Source organism: Urocitellus parryii, chromosome 6 (assembly GCF_045843805.1).
Source record: "Urocitellus parryii isolate mUroPar1 chromosome 6, mUroPar1.hap1, whole genome shotgun sequence".
NCBI classification, from domain to species: domain Eukaryota; kingdom Metazoa; phylum Chordata; class Mammalia; order Rodentia; family Sciuridae; genus Urocitellus; species Urocitellus parryii.
In genome coordinates, this window is record NC_135536.1 from 172,641,529 (window position 1) to 172,659,657 (window position 18,129).

Genomic DNA, 18,129 nt, shown 5'->3' on the forward strand with positions numbered 1-18,129 from the left:
GACATTGTCTATTCCTAGCTTGAGCCTTTGTGTTCAGGGTGGTGGATGAAGCCAGTGTGAAAGGACATGAGCTTCCACCAGTATCCTCCCTACTCTAGTCTCTGAGGTGGAAACCAGGTGCTTGTACAGTTGTTGCTTTGCATTGATAGCTACACCCCCCAAAAACTTGTGGGAAATATTTTGAGTTATTGAAGCTAAGGGTGGGGGAGTTGGAAACCGGGTACCTGGATCAGCCGCAGAACCGTGCTGGTAGCCACACCCGCTTTGATGGGTTTTAAGAGTTGATGGGCTTCCTCCAGACTAACGCACAGGGCTGGCCCCGGGGTCCTCCTCTGGTCTGGCTCAGTGCCAGGCTTCCTCCTCCGGTCTCTGGAGTGGATTTTATTCATTATTTCATCATTGATTTCCAATTCATTTCATATTGATCTGATAGAATTCAGAGTAGTGTCTCTACTTTTTTATATTTTACTAAGATTTGCTTTGTGGCATAACATATGATCTATTTTAGAGAAAGATCCATGTGCTGCTGAGGAGAAAGTGTATTCTCTCATTGAAAGGTGAAATATTTTATATATGTTAAGTCTAAATTATTGATTGTATTATTGAGTTCTATAGTTTCTTTGTTCAGCTTTCTTTTGGAAGATCTATCCAGTGGTGAAAGAAGTGAGTTAAAGTCACCCAAAATAATTGTGTTGTGGTCTATTGACTCTTGAACTTTAAAATTGTTTGATGAACATAGATGCCCCATTGTTTGGGGATATATATTTATTATTGTTAAGTATTGTTGGTGTATAGTTCCCTTGAGCAGCATGTAGTGTCCTTCTTTATCCTTTTGATTTACTTTAGTTTGCAGTCTATATTATTTGACATGAGGATGGAAATTCCTGCTTGCTTCTGGAGTTCATGTGAGTGGTATGATTTTTCCCAACCCTTCATCATCAGTCTTTGGATGTCTTTTCATATGAGATGAGTCTCTTTGAGGCAGCATATTGTTGGGTCTTTTTTTTATCCAATCTGCAAGCCTATGTCTTTGGATTGGTGAGTTGAGGCCATTAACATTCAGAGATATTATTGAAACATGATTTGTATTCCCAGCCATTTTTGTTTATTTTTGGTATTTAATTTGACTTAATTTTTCCTTTGATAGGCTTTTTCTTTAGTGCAATACCTCCCTCTGCTGATTTTCATTGTTGTTTTTCATTTTCTCTTCATGGAATATTCTGCTGAGGATGTTCTGTAGTGAAGGCTTTCTAGCTGTAAATTCTTATAACTTTTGTTTACCATGGAAGATTTTTATTTTATCATAAAATCTAAATCTTAATTTTGCTGGATACAAAATTCTTCGTTGGCATCCATCTTCTTTCAGAGCTTGGTATATGTTGCTCTAGGATCATCTAGCTTTCAGAGTCTGGGTTGAAAAAAGTCTGCTCATAACCTAATTGGTTTCTCCCATATGTAATCTGATTCCTTTCTCTTGTGGCTTTTAATATTCTCTTCTCATTGTGTATGTTAGACATTTTTATTATAATAATGTGCTTTGGTGTGGATCTGCTGTGATTTTGTACATTTGGCATTCTGTAAGCCTCTTGAATTTGATTTTCCAAATCATTCTTTGGAAAATTTTCTGATACCATTTCATTGAATAGATTGTTCATTTCTTTGGTTTGGAATTCTATGCCTTCCTCTATTCCGATGACTCTTAAAATGTGGTCTTTTTGTGATATCCCATATTTCTTGAATGTTCTGCTCATGGTTTTTTACCATTTTGACTATGTGGTCTACATTCTTTTTAAGAGTATATATTTTGCCTTCATTGTCTGAGATCCTGTCTTCCAAATGGTCTACTCTGTTGGTGATTCTTGAATTGAACTTTTAATTTGATTTATTGTTCTTTTTTTATTTCAAGGATTTCGGTTTGTTTGTTTACCTCTATCTCCCTATTGAAGTAATCTTTTGCTTCCTGTATTTGTTTATGTTGCTCTTTGTCAAAATGATCTTTTTTAATATTTTTTTTTGTTTTAGGTGGACACAATATCTTTATTTTATTTTTATGTGGTGCTGAGAATTGAACCCAGCGCCTCACGCATGCTAGATGAACACGCTACCACTTGAACCACATCCCCAGCCTCTTAAAATGATCTTTTACTGCTTGTATTTGCTTTTTTTATATCATCTTTTAATTCACAGAACATTTTAATTATGTACATCCTGAACTCCTTCTCTGTAATTTCCTCTGCTGTGCTGGCCATGGATTCTAATAAGTGGTATCTTGGTTTATTTGGGACACTTTCTTCCCTTGTCTTTTCATGTTCTTCATGTGTCTTCCCTTCTAGTACTGCAGATCCAAGGTGTTACCATTTTTACCATATAGGATTAGGGTGCCCCTGTAGGGTTCCATTACCTCTCTTTCGAGGGGAAGGGCAATGTTAATAGATCCCAATATAAACAATATACAGCCTTAAAACAAATAGTTGCTATTAAGACATTTACAATTTGATCATAATATACAGAAATGTTGAATTCAATTATTATCTACAATATAATCCATAGGTTTATAAAAGGGTTTACATTTTCTGACAGTGGACAAAGAACTAGGGGTTAGTTGTAGGATGATATGCTGAGGAGGTAGGAGGTGAGGATATAGAGTTATTATATCTTAAGAAGTGTGAAAGAGAAATCTAAAGAAGAAGGTTAGTAGCAGGAGAATAGAGAGGAAGTAATTTTAGGTAAAGAAAAATTTAAAATGGTAAAAATTGGAGGGAAAAAATATATATACAACACAACTGTAATATATTATTCAGTGTCCCAGTCCTCAAAATCCCAATTCATGCAAAGTACTTGGTTTCATATATGTTGGGGATGAGGGAGGGAAAATAGAGAGGGAGAAGAAAAAGGAAAGAAAAATAATCTTGAAGGAATAAACCAGGAATGTTTTGGTTGGAGGATCTTTCCTGCTTCCCTTCTCATCCAATAGGAGGGCCGTCTGTTGTTAGCTGGTATCTCCACCCTCGGGACAGTGAAGGAAATCAGGGAGGGAGGGTTGGTCCTGGGAGGAGGGCACCAGAAATTAAAGTGTGGCACATCAAGGATCTCTTTTTGGGCCCACTCGTGTGATGTGAGCACCTGGTCTTATCTCCTTATCTCCCCTGAAGGACTCCCAGTTCCTGGTCTCTATGTTAGTCTCTAAACTCTATCACACTCACCCTCTCCCTTACTAGTTCATAATAAGGTGCATTTTTCTCTGGGGATCTTGTGTGGGGCACTTTGGGTGTGTTACAAGAGCTGTTTTGTGTTGGGTAGTCACTGTGCTGGGCTAGAGCTGCTGGGGGGAGGGGGTGGATACTGGGTACCTGGCTGAGGGCTCACTAGGTCCAGCCAAAGCCCACCAAAGAGCTGAGGAAGGTGTGGCAATGGAGCTGAAAAGAGACCTCCAGGGTCAGTGACAGATAACTCAATCCACTTTATTATTGCATAGGCAAGTTTTTATGCATAGCCTGTTACTGGGCAGATTCATCTGACGGTCACATAACCCAATGAGCTAGTGACATGCTTACGAGTGGCGGCCAATGGTCTAAAAGGTCAATGGCAGAAAAGCAGAAGGAAAGAAACATGCTGTGCACCTGAGGGAGGCCAGGTTACCATGGTGATTGGGCTGTTTGCAGGTAGTGTGCTAACCACTGTATCCAGGTTCAGTGTGCTGGACCCTGAGAGTCCCTCACATAGGCCACATAGGCTGCTTTCCAACTCATGGGCCCAGAACCTGGCCAGCCAGAGTTCAAAACTGGGACTTGCCCCCACTAGAGATGGTGATGAGGTGACCCAAGATGGAGGCAGCTTCTTTCAGCAATGGGGTGTCAGGTCAGGTGGGAGGAGCTGGAAGATGGCAATGAATGATGTGTTCAGAGACAAGCTGGCTGTCTTAAGAGCTAGGTGAAGTCCCCAGATGCAGGTAGGCTACTGTGCATAAGGGACTATCTCCATTGCTGTGGAGTCCCAAGATGGAGGCAACCAGGGGAGCCCAACATTAGTAGATGGGGGTTCACACAGGAGTGGTGGCCAGAGTTCCCACACACAGGTAGCTTCCAGGAGTCCTGCGTGGAAGCAGCATTCTGGATTTCTTCTCATGTGGGTGGCCATAAATTCTGTGTGGGTGCTGATGCTGATGGACCTGCTTGTGCAACGCGTAGTTCTGCGTGGGTGAGTAGTTGGGAGACCTACTCTGACACTGAGGCCTGGAGCCCTGCATGCACACAGTGGCCATTATTCCTGTTCAGAAGCAGAAAAATCACTTGCAGAGAAGTAGTATACTCTCACTACTTGGGTCCCAGGTGACAGAGTGACACAGAATGTGCCTCCTTCTGGCCCGTCTCTTGGATTCCCTCCACAGTGAATTTTTATAGCAGCTATGATGCTGACATTGCTTGAAGCTTCCCACATCATTGATCTACAAACAGGAGTCCCCCTCCTCTGCCTAGAAAAGTATCTGGGGAAATTCCAGGGGCCTTTGTTCCTCTTTTTTTTTTAACTGTTTTGTTTTTTTGGATGGTGGAGCACATATGAATTTGACAAAATAATGGGTTTTGGCATGTTCATACATGCATATAACATAAAATGATGAAATTCACTCCCTAATGCCCCTAATACCTCTACACACACCCATCATAAGAGGACCTCAAATCACATTCCCACACAGTACACTGGTAAATAACCAGTTCACATGGCCAGGTGTTCCTTTCAATGATAGGATGATTCTGTAGCTGGGGTCAAGGTTGGGAACTGGTATCTCAGTCTGCATTCTTGGGGTTGGGATGGAAGCAGCACTCTAAGGTGAAGACCATTATAAGCTCTCTGGAAAAGCAACAGAGAGCTTCACAAAGCAGAGCACAAAACAGCCAGCAGGCCAGAGAGCTGTGCAACACAGTGGAGCCTTGGGGACAGATAGGGAGTAGTACATGAGCCGTCAGAGGCCATGTCCCAGGGACTTTGCCCGTGACTTCCTCATCTCCACTGTGTGGTCAATGGGAGGGTTGATCCCACTGATGAGCAACATAAGGATCACCCCAACAGAGCTGACACGTTAAATACCAAAAATAAACAAAAATGGCTGGGAATACAAATCATGTCTCAATAATAACCCTGAATGTTAGTGGCCTAAACTCATATATGTACACATATATACTTATATATAACTTACATAAAATTATATAAAAATTTAAAAAATTAAAAAATTTTTTAAAAAACTCAGGAAGCTCTCCGGTGTCTGGTGAACATGCCTCTATTTCTGCTTCAGTATTTTCTCTTTTACTTTAGCTTTGGCAAATTGGTTTCCAGTGGCCTCAGTGTGGGTCTGCTCACATTGATGGTTCCTGGAGTTTGTTCAGTATCTTGGATTAGAACATTCATATACTTGATTATATTCAAGATTGTAGAGAACTTTTATCTTTCCAGTAAACTTTTGTCATTTTTTTCTTCACGAATCTCTGGGATTCTTGTGTTTGTCAATGCTGACATCCTGAATGACTTTAGTTTTTTTTTAAGATTCTGAAGTTTTTTTGTTTTTGTTTTTGTTTTTGTTGTTATTGTTGTTGTTTTCCTGAATTGCAGACTCGGCAATGTCAATGGATCCTGCTCCACAGTTTGTGGTTTTTTCAGCTGCCTGTTCAAACCTGTTGTGAAAATACCAGTGAACTTCTGAGTTAATTGAGCTTATCAACTCCCATATTTCTCTTTTTTATATATATATACATTCTCTCTCTTTGTTGATGTTCTCATTTTGCTGATCATATTCTAGATTTTCTTTCCACTTCATCCAAATTTTCCAGGAGCATGTTGGAGACAGCTGCTTCACAGTGCTGGTCTCTTTTCAGGTGGGGCCCAATAAGTCACTAGGGTCCTGAGGAGGAGGCAGGAGGGTAAGAGCTAGGGAAGAACATGGGATGGGGAGGCAAGAGGAAGAACAGGAGGATGGGAAACAAGGGGAAGCAGCTCAGGCAGCCCCCTGGATGTGGAGAGCAAGGAACAGCCTCCTAAGGAAACAGCTCTCACGAGGACCCTTGGGTGGAGGCCCAGTGACAGCAAATTTTGTCTTCTGATGGTCATGACCATGACATGATAGATTTCTGTTGCTGTAGGCACTAGGTGTGCAGTCCTTTGTCACAGCAGCATTAGAAACTCACAGAATGTGGTTGTGCTGTGGGGAGATATGCGAGGGGCTTCAGCCATGTTTCATTTCTTACTTGAGCTGCACATTCATTGCTGTATGCACCATGATCACTCCAGGCTGAAGGAGGGAACCCCATCATGAGCTGGAATCTCTGTGGAACAGGGAACCTGAGCAGAGACTCTCAATCAAATGCATTTCCCACTAATTGTACCCACCACTTCCCCAATACTCAGGAGACCCAAGAGCCACAGGACCCCATCCAGTGTCATGGTCCATAAAGTAAAACTGACCTTGAGGTCAAAAGGGGAAGAGCAACAAACAGTTGGTGACACATGAGAGCTCAGGGGTGGGCTCAGGTCCTCAAGTACCCTCCCTCCACCTTGCTCATGGCTCTGGGCCTCAGGGGCAGGTTCTCACAGTGTGGAGGTGCAGGCCAGGGGAGGCTCAGTGTGAGGACACGCCCTGTGCTGAGCTCAAGGCCACTCTGTGGGCACTCAGTCAGTGACAGGCTTTGCTGATACCACGTGATAAACCAAGAGGATCCCCAGGATGAGCAGTGACCACCCTGTGTCTCCCCCCAGGAGCGGCTGCACAGGAGCTGCAGGTGATCCAGCCTGAGAAGTCAGTGTCTGTCGCTGCTGGAGAGTCGGCCAATCTGCACTGCGCTATGACCTCCCTGCTCCCGGTGGGGCCCATCCAGTGGTTTAAGGGGACAGGGCCAGGCCGGGAGCTGATCTACAAGTTCATAGAAGGCCACTTCCCCCGAGTCACAAATCTCTCAGATGTCACAAAGAGGGACAACAGGGACTTTTCCATCCGCATCAGTAATGTCACCCCAGCAGATGCCGGCACCTACTACTGTGTGAAGTTCCAGAGATCGACCCCTGTTGATAAGGAGTATAAGTCTGGAGGAGGCACTGAGTTGTCTGTGCGAGGTCAGTGCAGCTGCCTCCTCCTCCCTGGGGTGGGACAGGAGGTCAGGGGTCACGCCCTCCATCCTGGGGGCCACAGCTGAGAAGCAGGAGCAGCACTGGGTGCTCATGACATGACCTGCGGTCACCCCTTCTGCAGGTCAGGGAGGCAGAGGCCTGTGGAGGCCGTGCTATTTGGTCCAGGCTCCATGGCTGGTAAATGGGGGGCATCTGCTCCCCTCACCTGCCTGCTCCACAGCCCTGACCTTTTCCAGTCTGGCCTGCCCTGTGGCTCCCCAGCTGAGGGCTCTGAGGGTTTGAGGGACTTGGGACTTGCCAATCTCAGAGCCAGACCATGTGTGCTGCCTTCAGAGAGCACTGCCTATGTATGGATGAGTCTTATTTTTTGCCACCAGCACCCAGGACCCACTGTGTACCTATATACACTCTGGATGGTCTGGACAGAGCTGGGAGCATTGTAGGCTAAAGTTCTCCTCCCACAGGCTACTGTTCCTGTCCCTCCCTGAGGACCAGGCCTCCAGAGCAGGGAGGGGGCAGGGCATGCTTTCCTTCCTTCCCCTCCTGGAACAGCACCTGAGAGGATTCTGACAGGCTCAGGTTCCCTGTAGACCTGGGGCCCTGGTGGAGGAGCTGCCAAGAGGTTGGGTATTTGTCCTGAGTCTGCAGTAAATCCCTGTGTCTCAGGGACCAGCCCTCATAGGCCCTGAAGGGCAGGGGCAGAACTGGGTCACTCACCAGGCAACGTTCCCATGTGGTGACCCAGGGGTCCCAGTTCAGGAAGCACAGGTGCTCACTGTGTGGTTCCTACAAAAAGCACTACATGCTTTCCCTAAGGCATGAGGCTGAGGTGGTCAGCACACATGGACCTTCACACCTGTGCCCACCCCTGGGGAGCTGGAGGCCCAGGAGGCCCTCTCTCACAGCACATTAGTGCCAGGAGGGGACAGAGCCCAACCTGACTCCAGCCCAGGCTCCTGCTGCCCTGGGAATAGACACTGTCCCCACAGAGGGGCTAGGACACAGGAGGGGCTCAACACAGACCCTGACCTGATCCACTGGGAGGGAGCAGTGTCTCTGCTCCTCATCTATCTCCCAAGGTTCAGGAATCCACTCACATTCACACCCTGAAGCCACAGTGAGTGGGGAACCTCTCCTGAGTGTCAGCCACGTCTCTCTCCATGGGGAGATGCCCCAGCAGGACACACAGAGCTGCTCTGTTGTTTGAACAAGAGCAAAAGCCTTCTTCCTGGGGAGATGTTATATTTTTTCTTACTGTTGTGGTGGGTGGGGTCGGGGGCTCCCCACTGGCTGTGCATAGGAATCATGTGGGAAACTGATGACAGAAATTCCAGACCCAGGATTTACCTTGACATTTTGCTTTAAAAATTCCAACATGAGTCTGGGCATCTGAAGATTTTACTTACTCCAGAAGGTTCTAACACACAGCCAGGCTCTGGACCCCTGAGATCCATGTCCTTAAGACACAGAAGGGAAGCTGGTGTTTTTTCCTTTGGCAATAAGGGAGAGCACAGGAGTCCTTCTCAGGTGTTCCTGCTCTCTGGGCCCTTGGCAGGGTCTCCCAACAGAGCCCGCTCAGATCCAGCGTCATCCTGGGGCCCACACCTGACATGAGTCTGTCTCTGAACAGGAGCTGGAGCCACTGAGCCCTGGCTCTTCAGCACACAGCCCTCCTGCCTGATGACCCAAAATGTCACTGAGACATCTGTCCCTTGTCCCTTCACAGAGCCCCTCTTTATGGAAACAGCTTCTCTGGATGAAACCCCTGTGATGCTGTTCATGATGAGAAGCACTTTGTCACCTTGTTTTCTGTGGGGACTCTTAAGAACTCAGGGAGAGGGCGGGGGTGCAGCTCAGTACTGGTTCCTGCTGAGCACCCTGAGGCCCTGGGTAGACTCTCAGGACCTCCCTGGGGGGCTGGGGGGGTCAAGAAAACAGGTGCTTCACCATCATCCAGGGATTTCTGCTGCTCCTCTCACACAGGTTTATTCTGTGCAGGGCTCCTCCACAGGTGGTTATGAATTCACCCCAATTGTCCTTCTTTCCACAACATGCCATGGGCCTCACCTGGGCCGAGGCCTGATTTCTGCTCCTCCTCTCTTGGCAGACACAGGAACAGGATGGAGACTGTTCCTGGGGTCCCACTGCATTTGTTACTAAACAATGAATGTGTGGGTTAGAAGGTGACAATAGCAGCCACAGATGTCATTTATTGGGCACCTACTCCATTCCAGTGCTGTCCCTTGCCTTCACCCTTATCTTGCAGGGTGGTGCTTTAAGAACTCTCTATAGAAGGGGACACTGAGGCTCAGCAGAAAAAGAACAGGGGTTACCTTGTCCTCCTGTGTGGATGACGGGAGTCTGCTCTATGCCCTCTCCCCCAGCCTGATGCCCTTGGCTGGCCATTTCCCTCTCTGAGCCTTGTCTCATAATGGACTCTCACTAGCACCTCCTCCTGGGGCAGGTGGTTATCAAGATCTGAGGGTCTCTGGGGGCTCAGGGCAGCATCAGGATGCTGAGCAGCTCCTGATAAGAGGCCACTGAATGGAGTCTCTATCCCCTGTAGTGACTTCCAGGCTGCTGGGGTCTGGGTGACTCCACTTCTTCAGTGACACCCTGCATATTGTAACCTCTGAGGGTTGGGTACATGTCAGGCAGGGAGGTCAGTATTTGCGGATACAAACCTTCATGATATTTGCTGCCTGGTGACAGCTTTAGAAGGTGTTGAGTGGTGATGAGCAATCTGGAGACACCAAAGGACCCATATGAGGACCCGTCCACAGGCAAGCAGACTCCTGCTACTCTCCCCTGAGTGCCCTCAGGACCTGCTCAGGGGCCTGGGTCTGCATCTCTTGTAATTAGCCATCAGTTATGAACCTGGTCCTGCGGCTTCCTCTGCACTCAGTGACCTGTGACTCCAATGCCAATGGACCCAGAGAAGCCCAGATTCAAAAAAAAAGCTCCCATTCATCCTCTCCTTCTCAAATTCAGGCCTTGGCCCAGGTGAGTCCCCTGGCATACTTGTGGAAAGAAGAACAATTGGGGTGAATTCATAACCACCTGTGGAGGAGACATGCACAGTGTAAAGTCTGGGAGAAGGATGGACCTGGGTTTGTTTTTGTTTGTTTTGTTATTGTTACTCAGGATTGAAACCAGGGGCACCTTAATACTGAGCTTCATCCTCAGCCCTTTTTATTTTTCATTTTGAGGCATGTTCTCGCTATGTTTCCCAGTCTGGTCTGGACATTGCAGTCCCCCTGCCTCAGCCTCCCCAGTCTCTGGGCAACACACCCTACAGTTTGCTCAGATTCCAGGGGCAGCTCTGTGTGACCCAAAACCAGCTAGGCTCAGTGTGGCCTGGGAGGAGATTTGCCAACCACCCCACTCCACAGATGAGGTGCTGGGCCAGGTCTCAGCATAAAGAGCTGGTTCCCATGTTTATTTGGTGTCCTGGTACTATTTGTCCCCTGCATTTGTTTCTAAATATGACCCTCCTTGGTGTCAAGCATTCCAGGTCAGGCCAGCAGGAAAAGGTTTTTAACAGAGTAAGACAGGGCTGTGAGGTCCTCCCTGGGCCCAGGTTGGCAGCAGTGCCCTGGTGCTGAGAGGAAGGCTCTGACCTCAGGCCTCGAGCAGTACCTGGGCTGACGATCCTCACTGTGTTGCTACATAGTTGGGCTCACCCAGGGACAAGAGGGTAGGGACACCACACAGGGATCAGCTCAGCACCCAGAGAGCTTTATTAGGAGCATTAAAAACATCTTGTCTTGTCATTGTGGTTGTAGCCCAGTGACAGAGCATGTGCTGAGCATGCACCTGGGCTCAATCCCCAGCACAGCAAATAAGAACACCAACAATAACGTCGGGGACAATTGTTAACCATGTCACTGGTTTGTGGGCAGCAGCGGTCTCCCAATTACCTGACTCGTCTGTCAATCCCCTTCACAGCCAGACCCTCTCCCCCTGTGGTGTCGGGTCCAGCGACGAGGGCCACACCTGGGCAGACGGTGAGCTTCACCTGCAAGTCCCACGGCTTCTCCCCCCAGAACATCACCCTCAAGTGGTTCAAAAATAGGAATAAGCTCTCGCACACCCAGACCAGTGTGCACCCCAGGGGAGAAAGTGTGTCCTACAGCGTGTCCAGCACAGCCCAGGTGACCCTGGCCCCTGGAGACATCTACTCTCAGGTCATCTGCAAAGTGGCCCATTTCACCTTGGAGGGGGGCCCTCCTCTTCAGGGGATTGTCAACTTGTCTGACACCATCCGAGGTACAGGACCCTGCTCCCTGCTCCAGCCCACACTGGCCACCCAGTCAGCGGCTCCCCAGGGGTCTTTTCTCCAGGACCTCAGTGGCTTGGGGTCTAATTCCCAGCAGTGCTGCCACCAGCCATCATATGTGGACTCCTGCCCCGTGGCCAGCATGTGCTACTGGCTTCATTAAATTGACCAGTAGAAACTACCACTGCTGAATGGGGGGGTTCCATCTATTCTGCCAAACTTCTTTCAGGCCAGAATTCTGCTTGTCAGCCTCACTCACTTTTACCTTCAGGGGAGCTGCTGGTCCCTTGGCACCTGTGGGTGGCAGGCCCTGTGGTTAGTGATTCACTCCTGTCCAAACCCCCAGTGTCTGAGCCCCTCTGCATGCCTGGCCCTGTCCCGAGGGAGGCCCTTGCCCTGCTGGGAGGAGCTCAGCTGTCTGTGCCATAAGGTCACAGCTTCTGCCTGTGCTGTTTCAGTTTTGCCCACCGTGGAGGTCACCCCCCTGCCCACCATGGCAGGGAACCTGGTGAACATCATCTGCCAGGTGATGCAGTTCTACCCTGAGAGCCTACAGCTGACCTGGGTGGAGAATGTCAACGTGTCCAGGACAGAAACAGGCTTGACCCAGTCAGAGAACAAGGACGGGACCTTCAACCTGATGAGCTGGCTGCTGGTCAACACCTCTGTGCACAGGGAGGACGTGACGTTCACCTGCCGGGTGGAGCATGATGGGCAGCCAGCCACCACCAGGAACTACACCCTGCAGGTCTCTGCTGGCCCCAGGGAGCAAGGCCCTGACAACACCCCTGGTGAGTCCTCTCCCAGGAGATCGATTACTTTGAACTTCACCTTGACTCTGTGTGTTGTGACATGAGAGCAGTGACCCCCTTCCCACAGGGCACCCAGAGCCTGGGAACACAGCAGCGTCTTAGTCAGCTCCCCACACCACACTCTGAGGGTCTCCTCTGTTGGGCTGGGCACACATCTCATGGGGCCTTCAAACAGGGACACTAAGGAGGAAGGCAGGATGGGGGATGGGCCTGTCCTGGCACCTGCCACTTGCCTTCTTCACCTGCCACTTGTCAATTCTAATTGCTCTTGCCCTCCACCTCTCTTTTTACCCACTATGGAGGTCACCTAAAAACACACAAGTGACACAGAACCAGGTGATTTTCACCTGCCAGGCAAAGAAGTTTTATCCCCTAAGCTTGCATCTGACCTGGCTGGAGAATGGAAGTGTCCAAGATGAAACCACCTCAGTCATCACAGAGACCATGGACAGTACCTGTACCACATGAGGGGGCTCCTGGTGAACTCTTGTGCCAAGAGTGGGAATACGGTGGTCACCTGCTAGCTGGTACATGAAAGGCAACCAGCTACCTCCAGAAATCATAGGCTGGATATCTCCACCCCCCCAGAAGAAACAGGGTACAGTCACCTCCCTGGCCAGGCTAGGTGTCCAATCACAGCCACTCAGGAGGCTGGTGCAGGAGGAAGGCAAACTCCAGGTCAGCCTATGCACCTCACCAAGCCCCTAAGCCACTCATAGAGGCCATGTCTGTATATAAATATTGAAAAGGGCTGGGGACATGGTTGAGTGGATAAGCACCCCGGGCTCAATCTCCAATACCAAAAAGAAAAAAATTCTCCCTGGTGGAATGTCCACTTCAGCTGACTGGGTCTTTACTATCTTCTTTTTTTTTAGTGCTATAGGTAGTATTCCTATTCACTGTAGAATAATTATCAAGTGTGTACATATACCTTACATTCACTGGCAATCCCCCACTCCTCACCCCAAGAGTGTCCACTGTGAAGAGCTTGGTCCTTCTCTCCATGGATCCTCTGTCATAAACAGATATTAGAGAAGAAGGAGAGGGAGGGGAACACTCCTGTCCTACTCTTCAGCCTCTTGTCTCTCCACCTACCAGTTGCTCTGTTCTCCTTCCTCAGGGCCTCTCTCTACTACTTACCCTGCTGACCTCTGCCAAGGTTCTATTCCATATTAGAATTTCCCATACACATCTGTATCCTCACCACACAGACTCTGGCTCCTCTAGGGGAAATCTGGAAAGGGCTCCCTGGGGAGGTGGAGACTGTTTGGAGCAGGCCCCTAGGTGACCTTGAGTGGTCTCCACAGGGTCTTGATTTCCTCCTGATTTGTGGTCACAGACCTACTGTAATGACGACCCTCAAAGCCTCATCACAACATGCAAATTTCTGCTTGTGTATATTCTCCTTTGATGCTCCAACTACCTGTGAGTTAGGAGTTGACAGAAAGGGAAACTAGGACAGCCCTGGAGAGCAATGGAACATGGCTGATTACTTTCTGCCCTGACACATGTAGACTATCTGTACTACTCAATGCAAATCTAAGTTGCTGGGGACAGGGCCAATACCAGCCTATAGAGCAAACTTTTGCTAATTAAAAACAATGTTCCTTCTCCCATGAAAAATTGTCCCAAAGACCCATAGTTGTCTGGAGACCCCATTCTGTAGCCCAATGTGTATTATTTCCTATGTAACCACAACAGCAGGTCTGGACTCCAAAAAAACTCTTTCAAGGTGCAAGTTCCTTCCAGATGCCCTGTCTTGGGTTTCATGTGCTGGGTCAACACTGAGCCATGATTTGTCCCTGTCTTGAAGGAAGAGTAATGATAGGAAACAAATGCAATTTTCCTCTTAGTAGGAGATACATGGAAGCTTCATAAACACATCTGCTAAAAACTTAGACAGGTATACACACCAGTACCAGGAGTCCACAGCTGAAGTTGTCACAAATCCAACAGCACTATCCCAGTTAAAATAATAATAATTTTCTCTAATCATTAAAAATTATTAGAATATGTATTCAAATTTTTCAAAATTCCTTTTATACCTCTTTGCTCTGCACCAAAATTGGTTTTAATTCATCCTTAAATGCGTGGTACAACCTCCTTAGGAAACCACCTGGGCATCAGTAAACTTTTGCCAACTTTTTTAAATGATGTATTTCCTTAGCAGTTTAGGACCACTTACATGCTAGATTTCATTTTGGGTGTATTGGGATAGGTTGTGATTCTTGAAGCATTTTTGGTTCATTTTACCTAAGGTGTCAACTTTGTAACTGCATATTTGAACCTAATATCTCTTTATTTTCAGTCTAATATCTGCAGAATCTGTAGCAATACACAATGTTCAATCTTGATGTTACTAGGGTGTCCTCTTTCCCACCATTCTTCTCCCTCTCCCTCTCTCTCTCTCTCTCTCTCTCTCTCTCTCTCTCTCTCTCTCTCTCATTTGTCATCAATTTTGCAAGAGACTATTCTATTTTATTGATCTTTCAAAGGGATCAATTTGTGTTTCAGTGATTTTCTCTATTACTTCCCTGTGTTCCATTTTATTGAATTTTGACTCTTTTCTTTATTATTTCCTTTATTCTGCTTACTTTGGGTTTATATCAATCTTCTTTTTATTGCTTCTGTGGGAGGAGGCTTCAGTTAATGGTCTGAGAGTCTCCCAGTTTCCTCTGACACACCTGGACACCAGCATAAAAAGTGCATCCTGAGGGCCAGCCCATGGGAAGTGTGCCCTGGCGCATCCCAGATTCTCTCTGTAACATGGAACCACAGCACTTCTCCTTTCTGGGTTGTGGTGAGGATTTCATGATGCAGGAGACTCATTTTTGTTGGGATGGACATGGAAGATGGCACTGGATGTCTTTGGGCAGAGTTAATTGGCAGCCATCCTGCTGAGACTGTGGCCAGCAACCCAGACGTCCACTGAAGGTCTTAGAGCGCTTTGATCCATATGGCCCTAACTTTCATTTCCAGCTTCCTCAACTTCCCTATCAGGAAGAGCCCTTGAACCTGAGAATGTCAACTCCTCTGAATCTCTACTACTGTTGGAATTACATCCAGGAACCAAACCTCTGCTCTTGATGCCCTCTGGCTCCAGGGGACAAAAAATCCACCAGGAACTCCTTTGGCTCCCAGACTTCACCTTTACCATGTGATGATTCACATTTAGTTTCTCACTGTCTTTCCCCAAAGGACTGGTGTTCACCTACCAGATGCTCTGTTCTCCTTCCTCATGGCCTCTCTCTCCTACTTTGCTGACCTCTGCCCTCCAAAGCCAGAGTCTAATAGCACCCACTTCATGTTCAAGCACTAGATGCCACAAGTTCCCTTCCTGAGGTTAAATAACATGTTCACTTCAGCACCTCCACCACAGGCCACTGCCTGCCCAGGTGCCACTGACCTCCAGCCCTGGGGCCACGTTACCAGACAGCTGATGAGACCCAGGTTCAAACTCACAGTGTCTAATTTCCAGACCACTCCTGGAGCTGGGTTTCCATAGGAAGTGCCCTCTGTGATGGACATAGGGGATCAAGGAGCTTCCTGGAATGTTCTCAGGATCAACATCAGGGTCCCTCCCACCTGCAGAGAGATGCAGAAGCAGCTCAGCTGCCCCCACAGAAGCCAGAGGAACCCAGAGCTGCTTTCAGTGGAGGAGAGGGGCGGGGCCTTCCACTCCCTGCTCAGGCAGGCTCTGATGCTGGTGCCTTCTAGAGGGAGGAGGGGGCAGGAGTGCAGCTCTCCTCCACTGAGGGGGAGCCCCAGAGCAGCACTCAGCTGAGAACCCTGGCCCCCAGCAGGGCAGCAGCCCCACGGGGTGAGGTGTCCCCTCCTGCCTAAGGATCCAACAGCATTACTTTCTTTATAAAATACTTTTCCATCTTTGTTAGCATCATTTTAAAAGGAAAAATGGCTCATGGCAACAAAGAAAAGACTCCCCAGGTCTAATTCCCTGGATCTGGTTTGTGTGTCCAACAGGAAGACTTCAGATGACAGAGCACTGGAGGGGGGTCTGCTATTAGGAGACTGTGGCCCCTCCCACATAGGAGAAACGAACATGTTCTTGACCCACAAAAGTCTTTTTCAGCCAGTGGTTTTCTTAGTTCATCCTGCACCTCCTTAGCAGGATCCCCAAGGTGCTGAGACCCAGGTCCCCTCAGCTCACCCATGGACCTGAGCCAGCAACCTTGTCCTCACCCCTCACCAGGGAAGGGCCCTCACCCCATGAGCATTTACCCACTGAAAATAGTGTTCTGGGCCTGAAGACACTGGGCATTTGTTTGGTCCAAAAATCATGGTCTCAGGTGTCACCATGTAGGACTCCATGGAGGAGCTTCTCTGGGTTTGGGTTCCTCTAAGCTGTGACCTCCCTAACTCCCAGGCCTCAGTGTCCTTATCAGGAGGAGATGATCCCTCTCCATGAGACGCAGAGGATCAATACAGAATCAGCACAGCTGGGATGGCAGTGGGCACAGAGCACACAATTTCACCTTCCCTCAGGGAGGACACCCTGGGACCTGGGACTGAGTGTGTGGGAATAAGGAACCCCTTGACCAGGTTCTGCCTCAGGCTTGACTATGGCAGCCAGGACAGGGCGTGTGCTATTGCTTCACAACTGGGGGGGCCCAGGTAGCCTCACATGGGGCAAGTAGAGACTTCTGGGAATGAACACATAAGAGTCCTCCTAATGGCTCCCACTGTCCCTTGATTTTCAGGAGCAGTGATGTCTACACTAGTTTCACACCTCATAGGTCTGTTGTTTGGCCCCAAGATCCTACTGACAGTTGGTGTCTCTGCCGTCTACATCCACAGGAAGCAGAAGTCCTGACTGTAAGTCCCCAGGAGGGAGGGTGCACCCAGACTGCTGCAGAGGGGGCAGGGCCGGGGGAGTGCAGCCCACCTGTGCACAGCTGCAGGGTCAGTGGGTCTAGAGAACCAGGCACACACCCCTCAGCATCCTCAGGATCTCAGGCATCTTCTGTGGGGTCCCAGCTCCCAGGAAGTGTGTGGGATGTGCAGGAGATGAGGAGGTCAAGGGTTGGCAATGGGTGTCCACTGAGTCCTAGGGGGTCCAGAGATGATGTGTCATGGGGGTACAAAGAGGTGCAGCAGATTGAGTGTGTCCCTTCAACGCCACCTCTAGATTAGTCTAATAGTCAACTTCTGGGCCTCCATGTGCAGGAATATTCTACCATACAGAGCAATGCTGAGAAGATTAGGTGGGCTGCTCTCAGGGTGCTCACTTCTGACTCTCATTGTGGCCTACTGCAGTGGGGAGGGAAGGGGAGTCAGGACTCAGGAGAGGCTGACTGAGAGTCCTGTCTTGAGGCCATAGTTTCAATAAAAACAGGTGTCCCAGGACAGCCACATGAGGATCATTGCTCTCAGAAAACTCTCAGGAATAGTGAGCAGATCATTGAATGTGGACATGTTTCCCACAGATCCTGCATCACTCCCTGCTGCCTGCGACCCTCCGTCTCCGCCACCTTCTTCCTGCTCCACGGTGCTCAGCCTGAGAGAAGGAGCTGCCAAGAAGCCTCTGTAGACTGTTCCAAATGCCTTCTCCCAGGACACCAGCCAGCCCACAGGCCTCTGTTGCTCCTCTGCCCAGTCCTCGATGCCCCACGGCTAAGCCTGAACTCATGGTTCTGAGCAGGGCCCTGGGACCTGCCTCTGAGCAGTACTCATCAGACCTCTCCAGAATGTGACAAGCCAGCCCCACCTGACCACGTCAGGATGCCTCTCCTCCATTGCCTTGGGCTTGGCCATCAAGCACCCCAAGTCCTCGCTCTCAAGTGTCACTCAGCCATCTTTTTCCTGCCTACACCTTCTCCCCAGCCTTGTTGAGGTTCTCACATGAAACTCATTCTGTTTAATATGAAAAATTATGCTCCTTCCTCTTTACCTAAGTGTCCTATGCCT

At 48.6% G+C, this 18,129-nt stretch overlaps 1 protein-coding gene across 1 annotated transcript in view; it reads left to right on the forward strand.

Moving 5' to 3' along the window:
- LOC144255483 (signal-regulatory protein beta-1-like) overlaps positions 1 to 17,035 on the forward strand; it is a 32,537-nt gene extending 15,502 nt beyond the window's left edge. The window contains exons 2-3 of the mRNA XM_077800263.1: positions 6,745 to 7,098; positions 16,923 to 17,035. Of these exons, the coding sequence (XP_077656389.1) occupies positions 6,745 to 7,098; positions 16,923 to 17,035 (467 nt within the window). The remainder of the gene's footprint in view (positions 1 to 6,744; positions 7,099 to 16,922) is intronic.
- The last annotated feature ends 1,094 nt before the right edge of the window (positions 17,036 to 18,129 follow it).